General features: G+C 42.6%; 1 protein-coding gene across 1 annotated transcript in view; it reads right to left on the bottom strand.

The window, feature by feature from the left end:
- The window catches only part of col27a1a (collagen, type XXVII, alpha 1a), a 250288-nt gene that overhangs the window by 56455 nt on the left and 172793 nt on the right, over window positions 1-21040 (bottom strand). Inside the window, exons 34-41 of the mRNA XM_029657740.2 lie at window positions 10735-10788; window positions 10291-10344; window positions 10130-10183; window positions 9607-9714; window positions 7186-7239; window positions 6907-7014; window positions 5493-5546; window positions 961-1014 (exon numbers count right to left, since the gene is read on the bottom strand). Of these exons, the coding sequence (XP_029513600.1) occupies window positions 961-1014; window positions 5493-5546; window positions 6907-7014; window positions 7186-7239; window positions 9607-9714; window positions 10130-10183; window positions 10291-10344; window positions 10735-10788 (540 nt within the window). The remainder of the gene's footprint in view (window positions 1-960; window positions 1015-5492; window positions 5547-6906; window positions 7015-7185; window positions 7240-9606; window positions 9715-10129; window positions 10184-10290; window positions 10345-10734; window positions 10789-21040) is intronic.

Raw genomic sequence — 21040 nt, 5'->3', positions numbered from 1 at the left:
AGTAGTCATACCCCTTGACTTATTCCACATTTTGTTGTGTTACAGTCTCAATTTAAAATGGATTACATAGATTACCCCAAAATGACAAAGTGAAAACATGTTTTCAGAATGTTTGCAAATGTGTTGAAGATGAAATACAGAAATATCTTATTTAAGTATTTACACCCTTGAGTCAATATGTTAGAATCACCTTCGGCAGCTATTACAGCTGTAAATAATAATATTTGCACATTATTATTAAAACAATTCTTCAAGCTCTATCAAGTTGATTTGTTTATCATGGCTAGACAGCCATTTTCTTCCCAATGCTCAAAGGGATATTGAATGTATGCTTTCTTTTTTTTAAATCTACCTGTAGGTGCCCTTCATTGTGAGCCATTGGAAAACCTCCCTGGTCTTTGTGGTTGAATCTGTGTTTGAAATTCATTGCTCAAATGAGGGACCTTACAGATAATTGTATAGTGTTAAGTACAGAGGTAAGATAGTCATTCAAAAATCATGTTAGTTATGTTACTATTATTGCACACAGAGTGAGTCCATGCAACTTATTAAGCAACTTACTCTTGAACTTATTTAGGCTTGCCATAACAAAGGGGTTTCAATACTTATACTTTCATTTTTAATTAATTAGTAAACATTTCCAAAAACATAATTCCACCTTGATATTGTGGGGTATTGTGTGTTGGCCTGTGACACAATGTGTAGGCCAGTATTCCATTTTAAAGTCAGGCTGTAACACAACAAAAAGTGGAAAATGTTAAGGGGTGTGAATATTGTCTGATGGCACTGTATGCCTGTAATATGCTTCTGCTGTAGCACCCCCAAAATTAAGTTGACAAAGCAACATTAGCCTTACGTGATGCTTGCAGTGTAGTTTCTGAGTTAGACATACAGTAGTTAGCCATTGTAAACATAGATGCTAGTTTCTGAGTTAGACATAATGTGTTGGGAATGGTGTACCTTTTCACCATTTGGTCCTTGATGCCCAATAGGGCCTTGGGGTCCCTGATGACCCTATATAGACAGACAGGGATGGAGGAAATACTTTTTTATTCTATTTTTATTTCACCTTTATTTAACCAGGTAGGCTAGTTGAGAACAAGCAGTGTGACACAGACAACAACACATAGTTACACATGGAATAACATGGAATAAACAATAAATAAGCCAATAACACAATAAACAAGTCAATGACACAGTAGAACAAAATAAAGTCTATATACAGTGTGCGCAAAAAGCATGAGGAGGTAGGCAATAAATAGCGCAAAGTAGCAAGGAATTACAATTTGTCAGATTAACACTGGAGTGATAAATGAGCAGATGATGATGTGCAAGTAGAGATAATGTGTGCAAAAGAGCAGAAATGTAGATAAAAAACAGTATGGGGATGAGGTAGGTAGATTGGATGGGCTATTTACAGATGAACTATGTACAGCTGCAGCGATCGGTTAGCTGCTCAGATAGCTGACATTTAAAGTTGGTGAGGGAAATATAAGTCTCCAGCTTCAGCGATTTTTGCAATTCGTTCCAGTCACAGGCAGCTGAAAACTGGAAGGAAAGGCGGCCAAATGAGGTGTTGACTTTGGGGATGATCAATGAGATATACCTACTGGAACGTGTGCTACGGGTGGGTGTTGTTATCGTGACCAGTGAGCTGAGATAAGGCGGAGCTTTACCTAGCATAGACTTATAGATGAGCCAGTGGGTCTGGCGACGAATATGTAGCGAGGGCCAACCGACTAGAGCATACAGGTCGCAGTGGTGGGTGATATAAGGTGATTTGGTAACAAAACGGATGGCACTGTGATAGACTGCATCCAGTTTGCTAAGTAGAGTATTGGAAGCTATTTTGTAGATGACATCGCCGAAGTCGAGGATCGGTAGGATAGTCAGTTTTACTAGGGTAAGTTTGGTGGCGTGAGTGAAGGAGGCTTTGTTGCGAAATAGAAAGACAATTCTAGATTTGATTTTGGATCGGAGATGTGTAATATGATTCTGGAATGAGAGTTTACAGTGTAGCCAGACACCTAGTTATTTATAGTTGTCCACATATTCTAGGTCAGAACCGTCCAGGGTGGTGATGCTAGTCGGGCGGGCGGGTGTAAGGCAGTGAACGGTTGAAAAGCATGCATTTGGTTTTACTAGCATTTAAGAGCAGTTGGAGTCCATGGAAGGGTTAATACTGTGATATACAGATTTAATAATTGATATACTTTTAAAGGCAATTTCACTGATGTTTGCGGAGATCACTTTTCACTGACATAACCTTTATAATGAAATATACATCCCTGATGGCAAAGCACCCATCCACTTTGAAGCAAAACATGTTTTATTGTTTCTTAACTTGTTTCCTTGTCACACATCATAGGTTTGTTCACTAAAATTGCCAATGTTCTAGTTCAGGGGTCTCCAACTCCTGTCTGGAGAGCTACTGGGTATGTAGGATTTTATTCCAGCATCACACCTGATTCAGCTATTTATTGTTCATATGGATAATCATGATGCATTGAATTAGGTTCCTTAGTGATGGTCTGGATTAAAAATGAGAGTTGGAGTACCGTGCTCTAAATGTTATTAAGCCAGTTATAGTCAGTTATAGGTATTAGATGATGAGGTTAAGTCAGAATTTCTTGAAGTAGTTCCGCAGGTGTCGATACTGTTCTTTTCACTATTTATATAAATGCTGTTGGTTAATCTGTTGAAAATTGTACATTTCATCTATATGCAGATGATACTATTATGTACACAATTCCCCTGACTGCTGAACTGGCTGTGACAAGACTACTGTCCGATTTTGCAGTTGTGCGGGAAGCCTTTACTGGTTTAAAATGCATGCTTAATACGGGCAAAACAAAATACAGTACATGTTGTTTTCAAGTTCTCGTAAAATTGTCTCAGATGGATTACATCTTCACTCATCGGATGGCTCTATACTGAACAAAAATATAAACGTAACATGTAAAGGACCCATGTTTCATGGGCTGATATAAAAGATCACAGAAATGTTATGTGCACAAATGTGTTTACATCCCTCCTTTGCCAAGATAATTCAGCCACCTGATAGGTGTGGCATATCAAGATGCTGACCAGCATGATCAGTACACATGTGCATCTTGTGCTAGGGACAATAAAAGGCCATTCTAAAATGTGGAGTTTTGTCACACAACACAATGCCACAGATGTCCAAAATTTTGAGGGAGCGTGCAATTGCCAGATAATTGAATGTTCATTTTCCTACCATAAGACGCCTCTAACGTAGTTGTAAAAAATTTGGCAGTACGTCTAACATGCCTCACAACCCCAGAGCAAGTGTATGGCGTTGTGTGGGTGAGCGGTTTGCTGATGTCAACGTGGTTAGCAGAGTGTCCCAGTGGTGGGGTTATGGTATGGGCAGACATAAGCTATGGACAATGAACACAATTGCAGTTTATTGATAGCAATTTGAATGCACAGAGATACCATTGTCGTGCCATCATTCCGCCGCCATCACCACGTTTCAGCATGATAATACACGGCCCAATGTTTCAAGGACCGATACACAATTCCTGGAAGCTGAAAATGTCCCAGATCTTCCATGGCCTGCATAGTCACCAGACAAGTCACCAATTGAGCATCTATGGGATGCTCTGGATCGATGTGTACGACAGCGTGTTCCAGTTCCCGCCAATATACAGCAACTTCACACAGCCATTTAAGAAGTGGGACAACATTCCACACGCCACAATCAACAGCCTGATCAACTCTTAAGTGAAGGAGATGTGTCACGCTGCATAAGGTAAAAAGTTGTCAGACCAGATACTGATTGGTTTTCTGATCCACGCCCCTACCTTACAGATGCATATCTGTATTCCCAGTCATATGAAATCCATAGATTAGGGCCTAATGAATTTATTGAAATTGACTGATTTCCTTATATGAACCTTTGGAATTGTTGCATGATTCGTTGATATTTTTTGTTCAGTGTAGTTAGCCTATTCCCGATCTGGACAATCGATCCACCTACCACTATTGTCACTATCAATGGTGGATAGAGGGCAGGATAGACAGACTGGTAGACTATATTGACCTGAAGTATAGTTAGCACGCGGAAAAGCATAGTGCATAAGGGCAATATCAAAACACTTTAATATAGGGGAGGCCCATGCAAGCAGATAAGGAAATTTGTCTAGGATGGAATTCTATAGTAAAACCTGCAAAAGGGTGAATGTAAACCAGGGAAAAAACAACCCTCCACAAAGCAAAGATTTTTTTTTAGACCACTCTCCCCTACATTTCAAACTGTCCCTAAGTAGTGTGATCAAAAGCATTAGGAGTGAAGCACGTTGCGGGAACAGTTTTACTCAGTACATTACTGTAACCCAGTTTTAACAAACTAGTACGGTGTGACTAAAGCGTTACTGGAGAGATTTGGAGCTCAAGGAACAGGTCAAAATCTGTATTTTGTTTAATGTTTAAAAAAAATGTCTGTGTTTTATGAAATTGTACAGTACAGTCGTGGCAAAGTTTTGAGAATGACAAATATTAATTTTCACAAAGTTTGCTGCTCCAGTGTCTTTAGATATTTTTGTCATATGTTACTATGGAATACTGAAGTTTATAATTACAAGCATTTCATAAGTGTCAAAGGCTTTTATTGACAATGGGGAGAGAAGTGGCTTGGAGAGAAGTGGCTTATTTGCTGCCCTTCTTGACACCAGGCCATCCTCCAAAAGTCTTCGCCTCACTGTGCGTGCAGATGCACTCACACCTGCCTGCTGCCATTCCTGAGCAAGCTCTGTACTGGTGGTGCCCCGATCCCGTAGCTGAATCAACTTTAGGAGACGGTCCTGGCGCTTGCTTGACTTTCTGAAAGTCAAGCAAGACCCTGAAGCCTTGTTCACAACAATTGAACCGCTCTCCTTGAAGTTCTTGATGATCCGATAAATGGTTGATTTATGTGCAATCTTACTGGGAGCAATATATATCCTTGCCTGTGAAGCCCTTTTGTGCAAAGCAATGATGACGACACGTGTTTCCTTGCAGGTAATCATGATTGACAGAGGAAGAACAATGATTCCAAGCACCACACTCCTTTTGAAGCTTCCAGTCTGTTATTCGAACTCAATCAGCATGACAGAGTGATCTCCAGCCTTGTCCTCATCTACACTCACATCTGTGTTAACGAGAGAATCACTGACATGATGTCAGCTGGTCTTTTTGTGGCAGGGCTGAAATGCAGTGGAAATGTTTTTTTTTGCAGATTCAGTTCATTTGCATGGCAAAGAGGGACTTTGCAATTAATTGCAATTCATCTGATCACTCTTCAAAACATTCTGGAGTATATGTAAATTGCCATCATACAAACTTTTTTGTTTTGAAAAAAAAAAATCATATTTGTGTCATTCTCAAAACTTTTGGCTACAACTGTATATGAAGGCCTCCCTCGTAAAAGAGACACTGGTCTCAATGGTGAGTCCCTGATTATATAAAGGTAAATAAATATGTAGACTTACCTCGTAACCTGCTAGACCCATTTCCCCCTGTTTACCCATTCTGCCTGGGGGACCCTGTGAGAGGAAGGGAGGGAGGGTTTGGTCACACTGGAGCTAAAACTGCAAATAACCACATTACCCATCTAAAGTGACAGCCTTCAGATGTCAATGAAGGTCAAACCTATATACGGATTTTGCTCTGACTGCTTGACTTCTTACTGGGTTTTACCTTCTAGTTCTAACATCGGGACCCATATGCATAAAGCATCACAGAGCAGGAGTGCTGATCTAGACAACAACAAAAAGACTTCCGAAAGGGTAGTGCCGTGTATTCATGGACTCCAAGGGAACATAGGGAACACAAAGACACATAAAATAATGTATTACTCTGTGTTCCATAATTTTCCTTCAATACTGGCCTATGATGATAACAGCAATTCTGATCCAACCATTAATTCATACATTGTTATGCCCCTGGCCTGAGAGGGTGGAAGTTCAATATGTAGCTAGATGTAGAAGACTACTGTTAACTAGTTAACGTTTCCCATGAATGGAAGTTAGGCTAGTAGGCAAGCATTTTAGCCAAGTAGCCTAGGACAACAAAAACTAAAAGTATGTACTGTATGACAGAGTGATAGACCGTTTTGTCAACGTGAAAGAGAGGATGCCATTGGCGTTTCTCGACAAGTAGGGTGAGTCAACATGTTTTACTACTTGCACGAACGCAACATGGTGCTGGAATAGTGGAGGCAGCTCCTGTTTTTTTTATGTGACTTGCAGTAACTCTGTGGTTCTAAATCAATAGTTGTTTAGTGGTCCGGAAATGTCGGGAAACAATAACTTGCTTAACCATGCTGTAGGTCATGTTACATGCAATATGCATTGTGGACTTCACTGGACAGAGGTTTCTATCCGGTGTGAAAAAACAATGGTGTGGTTGAATAACTTCTGCCACTGGCTTCTCATTGGCTCGGCCTTTAGGCCTATATATCATGGTCGCAAGGCATATGAATTAACAGCAAACAATGCAATTTACGGAACACATATAGTGTAGGTTGTAATATGGTTGGCTTGAGTGGGGCTTGGCTTGATTTTGCCCTCGCTTCCCTACTGCCGAAGGGATTCTTCATTTGTCCCCATAGAAGAACCCTTTTAGGTTCCATGTATAACCTTCTGTGGAAAAGGTCCTGCATGGAACCCAAAATGGTTCCTCAAAGGGTTCTCCTATAGGGACAGCTGAAGAACCCTTTTAGGTTCCAGATAGCACCTTTCTTTCTAAAGGTGATGGATCAGGTGCCCCCTGCCCATGTAATTTTATACATTATGATCTAAAAGGAAAAACTGATCCTAGATCAGCACTCCTCCTCTGAAACGGTTTATGAATACAGGCCCAGAAAATGATCTCACTGTCTGCAATACTACAGGTCTACATTACCACAGGTCCAATGGTTCCTCTCGAGCCCTTCGGTCCCACAAACCCTTTTGGCCCAGTCTTTCCGATTCGTCCCGTCTCCCCAAGATGACCCATATGGCCTTTGGCTCCCTATTGGTATGATATTATGAAACATTATACAGTAAAATTACTTGATATACAAGTACTGTAAACAAAGATACATTTATAAAGGTATAATAGGTATTGCAGGATTCTGGACCATGTTCTGATCTAGCAATGGAAAATAATAAGTGAAATCAAATCTGTGGTTGATAAGAATACCTTTCTTCCTGGTTTGCCTCTTTCACCAATCTTGCCGGATTTACCCTCTTGTCCCTGGAGTGGAGATATGAGACAGACTGAGAAATAGACATTTCAGCTGAATAGCTACGTATGACAAAATTTAACAGAGATAGACAATGGTGTTGTGAAATATTTCTAGGTGAGGGAGCGCAAAATAATGTAACCCGTGAATGATAATTATTAATGTATGTCACCTCTACTCCCGCTCCTCCCCTCCTGCGCTTGACGTAGCCGGTTTACTAACCACCGGTCCTGGGAACCATCATTACGCACACCTGACATTCATCAATACGCGCACCTCTCTCATGACCTCCCCTTTATCTGGCACTCCCTTAAGTTTTTTCTCCATGATACTTGTTATATTAAAAACTTACCACCTTCACCTGCTTCTCGATTCCCAGCATTACAACGTTCTACCAGTAAAACGTCCAAACTGTATCTGCATGCCAATGATTTGATTGATCTCAATCAGTTTCATGGTAATATGCATTTAGATCTTCTTGAATTACTGTTTCATAAACCGATTAGAGCAAATGGGGTTAACAAACTATCAGCCTTGTATTTTGTTTTAATTAAAGCACATATCCTGCCCACTCTTTTTTTACTATTCAACTTTTACTATTTACTCCACTCGGGGCCTCCCAAATACATATAGCTTAATATCATTGCACTGTTTGCGAGGAGAGCTGTAAGGTCCTGGGTGTCGTGAGGGTGAAATCAGGCGCAGGAAAGCAGAGTTCAATAAAGTGCTTTTTTTAATGCACACATGGTGAACTACGGTCATCCCACTTACGGGTGCTCAAACCAAATGCCCCAGACACAGGGAAACGAAAACAGTCTAGCACTAAATACACAAACATGTACATCTAATGCAAACACCAGGGTTACAATAATCAATCCCGCACAAAGAACCAGGCGGGCCGGCTGACTAATAAAGTCTCACTAATTATAACCAACTCAAAACAGGTGTACTCAATAAACACATAAGGAGGGGGAGAAAAGAATCAGTGGCAGCTAGCACGCTGGCGACGACGACCGCCGAGCGCCACCCGAACGGGAAGGGGAGCCACCTTCGGTCAGAGTCGTGACAAGAGCTTTAGTTGCGAGTAGCTATTTCATTGTATTGTGTAGCTTACACTACGCTGTATCATAAATAAACTATTATTTGATTAGCTTGAACACATGGTTAGAATATGCTATTATGAAATAAAACAGAGGGGTGAACTATCAATTCATATAATTTATTTGCATAGATTAAACAAACATCAAATCAATTGACCAAGTAGTGAACATAAATCATTACTATTTAGAATTGCAGGAAATTTGTTTTAAAACAGCCATCAAATCTAACTTTTGGTGTGGTGTATTCATGCATCTTAATAAAGTATAACCTTAATGTATTATTAAGCTACAACGGTTCCTGCGTCTCAGCCAATATAGGCTAAATACTCCCAGAGAGGGTCAGGCTCCTTGGGTTTTGCTGGGACTAAACTGGTTTGGGTTTCCTTAACAGAATAGTTTCACCGTAACCAAGTGGTCACATTGTTCTGGGTTCCACTGTGGAAGAGGGGGTTCGTGGAGTTTTATGAACATCAATGCAGACGCACAGTGAATTTCGATCTTAGATCTTGTTGGTGTGATAAGGTTCATGTGGCTAAACCCCCTCTCACATGCTGCCGAGATACAGTGAACAGTGCTTGACCTGAAATAGGTTCCGGTACTCATTTTGGGTGCCGGTACAGTTTATTTTTAGCTGCAGGGGCTCCACAATACTTTTGAGCTAGTAAGAGTCAAGTCAAGAACTGGAGATGTACAGTTAAGCAGTGGTCTCAGCTTGTGTGTACCCCACTGTGAACAAAGTCCCTAAAGCCATTGATAGTGGAGGCGCACGGGAGAGAGAAGCGTTGGCATCGGATGCGAATGTCTTTTCCCCTTGAATCTCGGAATGAGAGGCTCTGACCAGCTCTCTGTAATCGGACTGCGCTGCAGTCTGGTCCACTGCGGACGTGCCTTTAAAGCTTGTGAACAAGCTCATGTTGTTTATAAGGCTAGACAGGAACTGCTGGTGTTTATTTTTCAACGTTCTCATTGGCCAAAGCGGTCAAGTCTCTGACGGCCTTCGCAGTGCACACACGCAGCTTATTCATCATTCTCACCACCGCCAGAGGCTGCTATACAGGTGTCTAGGCTTTGGGTTATCGTTCCATCGTTTTTCATGGAATTTGTGGTAATTAAATCAAATGTATTTATTACAACTACAACCCAGTCACAGTTGGTGTAGTGTGTCGGGTCAACATATTGTAGCTATATAACGCTTTTATTTACCAAGGTAAGCAATTGAGAACAATAATCAACCTGGTTGAGTGTGTCTGGGGGTGTTTGGTTACGTTTGTCACTCACTGTGATGCCTATGAGTCCAGGATTCCCAGGTGGGCCCTCCTTTCCCTTCATTCCGGTTTCACCCTTCTCTCCTTTGTCGCCCTCGTGCCCCATGTCACCCTTTTCACCCTAATAAAACAGAACAGCATGGGCTCAACTGGGGAGCTCAATACAACAATAAAAATACGGAATGACCTGCGAAGAGAGCTGGTGAAAGCAACAGGCATAATGTGGAATGGAATGTCATAATGATGTCATATTTCTGGGTGTAAACAGTTTTTCTGGTTGTAGAGTCATCAGATAAAGAGGTATTTCTTGCTTGATAATATACCGTATATATTTTTTATCTGTTCAGATATGTTTTTGCCTGGTTGTTTCAAAACACCATAAACAACCTGACCATTACCTCACAAAAAAACATCAGAATAATGACAGCAACAAAGTTAATAAAAATAAATTGTTTACTACTTTTGACCAGGGCTCATAGCGAATAGGGTGCCATTTGGACGCACACAATGACTCAGAGATTTGTCTCAGTCCATACCTTTGTTCCATCAGGACCAGCAGCACCGGCCTCTCCCTCAAGCCCTGGCTCTCCCTACACACAGAGCACAAGCAGTGAATGAGATTGACATTTGATGGTTAACAAAACACAAAACGATCAGGAGAAATTCATTTTAAGAAGAGAATGACAGAAAAACTGACCCGTTGTCCCATTAGTCCCTGCTCTCCGATGTTACCAATGGCTCCGAGTGCTCCCTGATACACACACACAATCTTGAGGGCAGGGTTTCCTTAATGTTACAGATATGTTTCTGCCTGTGTGTGTGTGTGTGTGTGTGTGTGTGTGTGTGTGTGTGTGTGTGTGTTTGTGTGTGCACGTGTTTATGCGTGTGTGCGTACATGTGTGTGCAAGGGTGTGTGAATGTGCTGTAACAATAACTGCCTACATACAGTAACTGTGCTGTTATTCACTAATTTGTCATTTACACAGACTCATCACAGAAACATCATTGCATTCACTAGGTATGTAAGTGTGTGTAGGAAGTGAGAGACTGACTTATTATAATGGACAGACAACCATGTTACAGTGTTAGAATGCGGACAGAGGGTGATAAGAGTAGGATGTGGTGAGTACTCGTGACTGACCTTCTCCCCTGGCTCGCCAGGCAGTCCTGGATCACTCACTTTGCCTAGAGGACCCTAAGAGAGACAAAAAGAGTAAAGGAGAAGTAACCGAAAGCTCGCTGGTTCAAATACCCAAGGCGACAAGCTGAAAAATCAGTTCACGTACCCTTGAGCAAGGACGCCGTACTACTATTTTTGACCCTGCAAAACAACACATTTCACTGCACCTATCTCTTTGCTACCGCCATGTCTGGAACCAAAAGGCTGCTGAACAGATTCTACCCCCAAGCCATAACAATGCTGAACAGATAATCAAATGGCTATCTGGACTATTTGCATTGACCCTCTTTTTTTCGTAGCACTGCCTCTCTTGCACATCCTTGGAGAGCTCTTTGGTCTTGGCCATGGTGGAGAGTTTGGAATCTGATTGATTGCTTCTGTGGACTGGTGTCTTTTATACAGGTAACAAACTGAGATTAGGAGCACTCCCTTTAAGAGTGTGCTCCTAATCTCAGTTTGTTACCTGTATAAAAGACACCTGGGAGCCAGAAATCTTTCTGGTTGAGAAGGGGTCAAATACTTATTTCCCTCATTAAAATGCAAATCAGGGGGGAATTGGAGGGACGCCATGTGCGACTGACGTGTTTTCCGTTTGCTCCCGTGGTATTCTTAAAGTTTATGTGAATTTTGCAGCTGAACCGTATTTATATTCAAATATTAGTTTGGTGATCCCTTTCCGTAAAAACCAAGACTACTTTGCTCCGGAAAGTCAGCATGTCGACGAAACATAAGGCCAGAAGCATGACTTTGAGAAAACCCGGCCTACAAGACCCACTCTCATCACCGCCCTCTCCTGAGTCTGAGGACCCGGGGACTCACACTTTACCCGGGGGTGCGGCCTGGCCTGGCGGCGCTGAAATGAACATTCTCGAGGCCATCAAAGTACTATGCTCTGAGATAATTGAAATGAAAACGGAGGTGGTTGCTACGATTGAGGCCCGGATACAGGAGGTTTCTGATACTTTAAAAGCACACTACAACGATCGCAGTACTAGAGACCTCCGCTACCAATGTCTCCGACTTAACTACATCCCTGGAGGCTAAAGTGAAACGCCTAGCTGCGGATTTGAAAAAGGTGAAGGAGAGCTGTGTGAGTTTAGAGGGATTCTCTCGCCGCAATAACCTAAGACTTGTATTTGTCCCAGAGTCAGCGGAAATGCCTCGCACCACGGATTTTGTTTCAGGGTGGCTGAAGGATGTTCTTGCCTTAGATGAAAAACCCCTGATTGATCGTGCCCACCGGTCGCTGCGCCCAAAGCCCCGGGATGGGGAGAGGCCCCGTGACATAATTCTTTGAGTGCATTTTTTTCATGAGAAGATGGAGATTCTCAGACGAGCCCGCAATACCACTCTGAGTTTCAAGGACAGAGCTCCTCCATCTACCAGGACTACTCCCACCACTGTTTCCAGGCAGCACGCAGCTTTCGGACAGGCCAAACGACTACTACGAGACCATCTACTACGGCACCATGAAGTATGGACTGCGATTCCCGTTCCGTTTATGGCTATCTCATGACGGTAAAGACTACACATTTGAGTCTCCGGATGAGGCTATGGCTCACATTCAACCTCACATCAAGAAGTCTTGAACTTGCTTACAGTTCAGCAACTGTTGCATGCGAACTGTGGATAGTAAGTAACACACCTGTGGTGCAATTATGTTTAGTTATAACAGGCTAGTCTTGTATAGTTGGCGAACCCATTCAGACTTATTTGATGTGATCTAATGTTTTGATCATCTAGTGTGCTTGCCTTACAAGCATTCAGTCATTTTAATTTAATTGTATTAAGGTTTTACTTAACTCCTGGGTTTCTAGGCTGTCTCGCTCACCTATTCAGTTTGTTTACATAGTGTCTCAGTGACTCAAAATATTTTTGGTTATTTGTTTACTGCATCCGTTTGCATGACCCAGTAAACAGCAAATGCTTCCCGAGGCTACACGTTTTTGGGGTCTCACTTCAATTGGGTTGAATTGTTCAGTTCTAATGTTGTCATTCTGTCTTTTTAGTTTATGTTTCTGTACTTTCTCCAAACATCTACCACCGTACATTATTACTCTGAGACAAGCTATTCTGTTTTTTTTTGGCGCTCATTGCTTTTCCATTCTATGCTCTAATGACAGGGTTGAATAACGAGAATGCCCAGAGGGGCCGAAATAATGTGATCAAGTACATTTCATGGAATATCAAAGGGGCTAATAATCCGGTGAAGCATAAAAGGGTGTTGACACACTTAAAGGGTTTGAATGCAAATGTTGCATTTCTACAAGAGACTCACTTGAGGACTGGTGAGCATTTTAGGATGCGTAAGGACCGGGTTGGTCAAGTGTTCCACTCTAACTTTCATAGTAAATCACAAGGTGCTGCCATTTTGGTTGATAAAGCTACTCCCTTTTAGCTTCTGAGGTTATTGCTGATCCTAAGGGACGATGCGTCATAGTAACCGGTAAACTGTTTTCTACCCCTCTTGTTTTGGCTAGTGTTTATGCTCCCAATTAGGATGACACAAGTTTCATTTCTTCCTTTTTGTCTGCTATACCCAATTTAGATTCTCATTTGTTGATTTTAGGGGGATTTCAACTGTAACATGTCCCCAGTTCTTGACAAGTCCTCACGAACAACTACAGGCCCATCTAAATGTGCCCTACTTATTCAATCCTTTCTTCAGAAATATGCTATGTTTGAGGCCTGGCGTTTCCTACATCCTACAGATAGACAGCATTCCTTTTATTCTCATCTTCATCAAACATACTCCCGGATTGATTACTTATTTTTGGACAAAAAACTTCTGCCTAACCTTCGGCAGTGTACTTACGAGAGTATTGTTATTTCTGACCATTCACCACCGCCCTGTAGCACTCACTTCCGTCATCATGAAGTGCTTTGAGAGACTAGTCAAGGACCATATCACCTCCACCCTACCTGACACCCTAGACCGCTAGACCCACTCCAATTTGCTTACCGCCCAAATAGGTCCACAGACGATGCAATCTCAACCACACTGCCCTAACCCATCTGGACAAGAGGAATACCTATGTGAGAATGCTGTTCATCGACTACAGCTCAGCATTTAACACCATAGTACCCTCCAAACTCGTCATCAAGCTCGAGACCCTGGGTCTCGACCCCCCCCTTTGCAACTGGGTACTGGACTTCCTGACGGGCCGCCCCCAGGTGGTGAGGGTAGGTAACAACATCTCCACCCCGCTGATCCTCAAAACTGGGGCCCCACAAGGGTGCGTTCTGAGCCCTCTCCTGTACTCCCTGTTCACCCACGACTGCGTGGCCACGCACGCCTCCAACTCAATCATCAAGTTTGCGGATGACACTACCGTGGTAGGCGTGATTACCAACAACTACGAGACGACCTACAGGGAGGAGGTGAGGGCCCTCGGAGTGTGTTGTCAGGAAAATAACCTCACACTCAATATCAACAAAACTAAGGAGATTATTGTGGACTTCAGGAAACAGCAGAGGGAACACCCCCCTATCCACATCGATGGGACAGTAGTGGAGAGGGTAGTAAGTTTTAAGTTCCTCGGCATACACATCACAGACAAACTGAATTGGTCCACCCACACAGACAGCATCGTGAAGAAGGCGCAGCAGCGCCTCTTCAACCTCAGGAGGCTGAAGAAATTTGGCTTGTCACCAAAAGCCCTCACAAACTTCTACAGATGCACAATCGAGAGCATCCTGTCGGGCTGTATCACCGCCTGGTATGGCAACTGCTCCGCCCACAACCGTAAGGCTCTCCAGAGGGTAGTGAAGTCTGCACAACGCATCACCGGGGGCAAACTACCTGTCCTCCAGGACACCTACACCACCCGATGTCACAGGAAGGCCATAAAGATCATCAAGGACAACAACCACCCGAGCCACTGCCTGTTCACCCCGCTATCATCCAGAAGGCGAGGTCAGTACAGGTGCATCAAAGCTGGGACCGAGAGACTGAAAAACAGCTTCTATCTCAAGGCCATCAGACTGTTAAACAGCCACCACTAACATTGAGTGGCTGCTGCCAACACACTGACTCAACTCCAGCCACTTTAATAATGGGAATTGATGGGAATTGATGTAAAATATATCACTAGCCACTTTAAACAATGCTACTTAATATAATGTTTACATACCCTACATTATTCATCTCATATGTATACGTATATACTGTACTCTATATCATCTACTGCATCTTTATGTAATACATGTATCACTAGCCACTTTAAACTATGCCACTTTGTTTACATACCCTACATTACTCATCTCATATGTATATACTGTACTCGATACCATCTACTGCATCTTGCCTATGCCGCTCTGTACCATCACTCATTCATATATCTTTATGTACATGTTCTTTATCCCTTTACACTTGTGTATAAGGTAGTAGTTTTGGAATTGTTAGTTAGATTACTCGTTGGTTATTACTCCATTGTCGGAACTAGAAGCACAAGCATTTCGCTACCCTCGCATTAACATCTGCTAACCATGTGTATGTGACCAATAAAGTTTGATTTGACCTCAATACCTCAACTACCTCGTACCCCTGCACATTGACTCAGTACCGGGACTCCTTGTATATAGCCTCGTTCTTGTCATTTTATTGTGTTACTTTTTAGATTTTATTTGTCACATGCAATAGTTGTAAACTTTACCGTGAAATGCTTACTAAAACGTTTTAATTCTGCATTGTTGGGAAGGGGCTAGTAAGTAAGCATTTCATGGTAAAGTCTACAACTGTTGTATTCGGCGCATGTGACATATAAAATGTGATTTGATCCAGTGTATGTTACAAAAAATATTATATATAGCCCCCAGAATTATCACAGACTTAGTCTCCAGGTACCTATCTAATTATGTTTACTTTCTTTCTCTGCACACCTTAATATTGAGTTGTATCCCCACTCCCCTTTGCCCTCAGAACAGCTTCAATTCATCGGGACGGACTCTACAAGGTGTCGAAAGTGTTCCGCAGGAATGCTGACCCATGTTGACTCCAATGCTTCCCACAATTGTGTCAAGTTGGCTGGATGTCCTTTGAGTGGTGAACCACTCATGATACACACGGGAAACTGTTGAGCGTGAAAAACCCAATGGCATTGCAGTTCTTGACACATCCGGCACCTACTACCATGCCCCGTTCAAAGGCACTTCAATCTTTTGTCTTGCCCATTCACCCTCTGAATGGCACACATACTCAATCCATGTCTCAATTGTCTCAAGGCTTATAAATCCTTCCTAAACCTGGCTCCTCCCATTCATCTACACTGATTAAAGTGAATTTAACAAGTGACATGAATAAGGGTACTGGTGTTCCCTGTATATAGCCATGTGATTTTTAATTGTTATTCACTGTGTATTTATTCCTCATTTCACAATTTATGTCACTAACTCTGCCACTGTTAGTCTACACCTGTTGTCTACGAAGCATGTGACAAATAAATTTGATTTGATTTGTTTTAAAAATAATGTCAAGGCTTCCCTAGTGGGGTCTTGGATCAACGGCCGTGACCGGGAGTCCCATAGGGCGGTGCTCAGTTGTCGTCCGGGTTAGGTGAGTGTTTGGCCGGGGGGGCTTTACTTGGCTCATCACGCTCTAGTGACTCCCTGTGGCAGGCCGTGCCCCTGCAGGCTGACTTCAGTCATCAGTTGAACAGTGTTTCCTCCGACACATTGGTGCAGCTGGCTTCTGGGTTAAGCGAATGTGTGTGTGTAAAGATGCACAGTTTGGTGGGTCATGTTTTGGAGGACGTATTATTGGACCTTCGCCTCTTCCGAGCCCATTGGGGAGTTGCAGCGATGAGACAAGATTGTAATCACAAAATCACAAGATTGTAATTACCCAAAAAATGATGTCAAAAGCTGGCTAATGAGTGAACAGTAGGACAATTTTTCATTTCTGTATCTCTGTAATGTGTCATACCACAATGGAAATAAGTCTGACTTTATTATCAAATCCAGGTCACGTTTTTTATGTACAGTGCCTTCGGTAATTATTCAGACTCCTTCACATTTTGTTACGTTACAGCCTTATTCTAAAACGTTTTAAATAAAACAATTTCCTCAAATATACACACAATACAGCATAATGACAAAGTGAAAACAAGTTTAGATATTTTTGTAAATGTATTATAACCAAAAAAACAGAATAACTTATTTACAAGTATTCAGACCCTTTGCTATGAGACTCGAAGTTGAGCTCAGGAGCATCCTGTTTCCATTGACCATCCTTGAAATGTTTCTACAACTTCATTGGAGTCCACCTGTGGTAAATGGACTTGATTGGACATTATTTGTAAAGGTTCATACCTGTCGATATAAGGTCCCAGAGTTGACAGTGCAAGTTGACAGTCAGAGCAAAAAACAAGCGATGAGGTCGACTGAATTGTCCGTAGAGCTCCGAGACAGGATTGTGTCGAGACACAGATCTGGGGAAGGGTACCAAAAGATTTCTGCAGAATTGAAGGTCCCCAAGAACACAGTGGCCTCCATCATTCCTAAATGGAAGAAATTCGGAACCACCAAGACTCTGACTAAAGCTGGCCACCCGGCCAAACTGAGCAATCGGTGGAGAAGGACCTTTGTCAGGGAGGTGACCAAGAACCTGATGGTCACTCTGTCAAAGCTCTAGAGTTCCTCTGTGGAGATGGAAGAACCTTCAATAAGGACAACCATCTCTGCAGCACTCCACCAATTAGGCCTTTAAGGTACAGTGGCCAGACTGAAGCCACTCCTCAGTAAAAGGCACATGACAGCCCGCTTGGAGTTTGCCAAAAGGAACCTAAAAGACTCTCAGATCAAGAGAAAAAAGATATCGTGGTCTGATGAAACCAATATTGAACTCTTTGGCCCGAATGCCAAGCGCCACATCTGGAGGAAACATGGCACCATCCCTACGGTGAAGCATGGTGGAAACATCATGTGGGTGGATGTTTTTCAGCGGCAGGGACTGGGAAACTATTCAGACTCGAGGCAAAGATGAACAGAGCAAAGAACAGATGAAAACCTGCTATACAGTGCTCAGGACTTCAGACTGGGGAGAAGATTTACCTTCCAACAGGACAACGACCCTAAGCACACAGCCAAGACAAGGCAGGAGTGGCTTCGGGACAAGTCTCTAAATGTCATTGAACCCTAGCCTGAGCGCGGTTGATGTCATTCGGAAACATAATGTTAACTTTCACTGCTATGTGGACGACACACAGCTATACATTTTGATGAAACATGGTGAAGACATAGGAAGTGGATGGCGGCAAATGTTCTGCTTTTAAACTCGGACAAAAACAGAGATGCTAGTTCTAGGTCCCAAGAAACAAAGATATCTTCTGTTGAATATGACAATTAATCTTGATGGTTGTACAGTCGTTTCAAATAAAACTGTAAAGGACCTCGGCGTTACTCTGGACCCTGATCTCTCTTTTGACCAACATATCAAGACTGTTACAAGGACATATTTTTTCCATCTACGTAACATTGCAAAAGTCTGAAACTTTCCGTCCAAAAATGAGGCAGAAAAATGAATCCATGTTTTTGTTACTTCTAGGTTAGACTACTGCAATACTCTACTTTCCGGCTACCCGGATAAAGAATTAAATAAACTTCAGTTAGTTCTAAACACAGCTGCTAGAATCTTTACTAAAACCAAAAGAAGTGATCATATTACTCCAGTGCTAGCCTCTCTACACTGGCTTCCTGTTAAGGCAAGGGCTGATTTCAAGGTTTTACTTTTAACCTACAAAGCATTACATGGGCTTGCTCCTACCTATCTTTCCGATTTGATCCTGCCGTACATACCTACACATACGCTACGGTCACAAGACGCAGGCCTCCTTATTGTCCCTAGAATTTCTAAGCAAACAGCAGGAGGAAGGGCTTTCTCCTATAGAGCTCAATTTTTATGCAATGGTCTGCCTATCTTTATTGAAGACGCATCTCTTCAGTAGGTCCTATGATTGAGTGTAGTCTAGCCCAGGAGTGTGAAGGTGAATGGAAAGGCACTGTAGCAACGAACCACCCTTGCTGTCTCTGTCTGGCCAGTTCCCCTCTCTCCACAGGGATTCTCTGCCTCTAACCCTATTACAGGGGCTGAGAGTCACTGGCTTACTGGTGCTCTTCCATGCCGTCCCTAGGAGGGGTGCGTCACTTGAGTGGGTTGAGTCACTGACGTGATCTTCCTGTCCGGGTTTTGCACGCCCAATTTTTCAGTTTTTGATTTGTTAAAAAAGTTTGAAATATCCAATAAATGTCGTTCCACTTCATGATTGTGTCCCACTTGTTGTTGATTCTTCACAAAAAAATACAGTTTTATATCTTTATGTTTGAAGCCTGAAATGTGGCAAAAGGTCGCAAAGTTCAAGGGGGCCGAATACTTTCGCAAGGCACTGTATATCATGCCTGTTTGGCCCTGTATCGTCGGACGGGGCCACAGTGTCTCCCAACCCCTCCTGTCTCAGGCTCCAGTATTTATGCTGCAATAGTTTGTGTCGGGGGGCAAGGGTCAGTCTGTTATCTCTGGAGTATTTCTCCTGTCTTATCCGGTGTCCTGTGTGAATCTAAGTGTGCTTTCTCTAATTCTCTCTTTTCCTCTATTTCTTTCTTTCTCTCGGAGGAGGACCTGAGCCCTAAGACCTTGCCTCCGGACAAGCTGGCCTGATGACTCCTTGCATTTCCCAGTCCACTGGTCATGCTGCTGCTCCAGTTTCAACTGTTCTGCCTGCGGCTATGGAACCCTGACCTGTTCACCGGACGTGCTACCTGTCCCAGACCTGCTGTTTTCAACTCTCTAGAGACAGCAGGAGTGGTAGAGATACTCTGAACGATCGGCTATGAAAAGCCAACTGACATTTACTCCTGACGTGCTGACCTGTTGCATCCTCTACAACCACTGTGATTATTATTTGACCCTGCTGGTCATCAATGAACATTTGAACATCTTGGCCATGTTCTGTTAAAATCTCCACCTGGAACACCCAGAAGAGGACTGGTTCCTTTCTAGGTTTCTTCCTAGGTTGTGGAGTTTTTCCTAGCCACCGTGCTTCTACACCTGTATTGCTTGCTGGGGTTTTAGGCTGGGTTTCTGTACAGTACTTTGTAACATCAGCTGATGTAAGAAGGGCTTTATAAATACATTTGATTTATTGACTTGAATCCGATCGAACATCTCTGGAAAGACCTGCAAATAGCTGTGCAGCAACGCTCCCCATCCAACCTGACAGAGCATGAGAGGATCTGCAGAGAATAATGGGAGAAACTCGCCAAATACAGGTGTGCCAAGCTTGTAGCGTCATACCCAAGAAGACTCGTGCCTGTAATCGCATCCAAAGGTGCAAAAAAAAAGTATTGAGTAAAGCGTCTCATTAAATCAAATCAAATTTTATAAATCACATGCTCTGAATATAAAAGGTGTAGACATTTACAAGCCCTTAACCAACAATGCAGTAAAGAAAATACTTTAAATTAGTAAGAAATACAAGTAACAAATTACTACAGAGCAGCAGTAAGATAACAATAGTGAGGCTACAGTGGCTTGCGACAGTATTTACCCACCTTGCCATTTCTCTTATTATGTTGGCTTACAACCTAGAATTAAAAATAGATTTTTTGGGAGTTTGTACCATTTGATTTACACAACATGCCTTCCACTTTGAAGATGCAAAATATTTTCTCTTGTGAAACAAACAAGAAATAAGACCAAAAAACAGAAAACTTGAGCGTGCATAACCATTCACCCCCCCCCTCCCTCAAAGTTAATACTTTGTAGACCCACCTTTTGCAGCAATTACAGCTGCAAGTTTCTTGGGGTATGTCTCCATAAGCTTGGCACATCTATCCACTGGGATTTTTGCCCATTCTTCAAGGAAAAACTGCTCCGGCTCCTTCAAGTTGGATGGGTTCCGCTGGTGTACAGCAATCTTTACGTCATACCACAGATTCTCAATTGGATTGAGGTCTGGGCTTTGACTAAGCCATTCCAAGACATTTAAATGTTTCCCCTTAAACCACTCGAGCGTTGAGCAGTATGCTTAGGGTCATTGTCCTGCTGAAAGGTGAACCTCCGCCACAGTCTCGAATCTCTGGAAGAAGGTTTCCCTCAATAATTTAGTCTCATCTGACCAGGGTACCTTCTTCCATATGTTTCCATATGTTTGGGGAGTCTTCCACATGCCTTTTGGCGAACACCAAACGTGTTTGCTTATTTTTTTCTTCAAGCAATGTCTTTTTCTGGCCACTCTTCCATAAAGCCCAGGTCTGTGGAGTGTACGGCTTA

Source organism: Oncorhynchus nerka, linkage group LG4, assembly GCF_034236695.1.
Source record: "Oncorhynchus nerka isolate Pitt River linkage group LG4, Oner_Uvic_2.0, whole genome shotgun sequence".
Classification (NCBI taxonomy): Eukaryota; Metazoa; Chordata; class Actinopteri; order Salmoniformes; family Salmonidae; genus Oncorhynchus; species Oncorhynchus nerka.
This window is presented reverse-complemented; position numbering and strand designations above follow the sequence as displayed.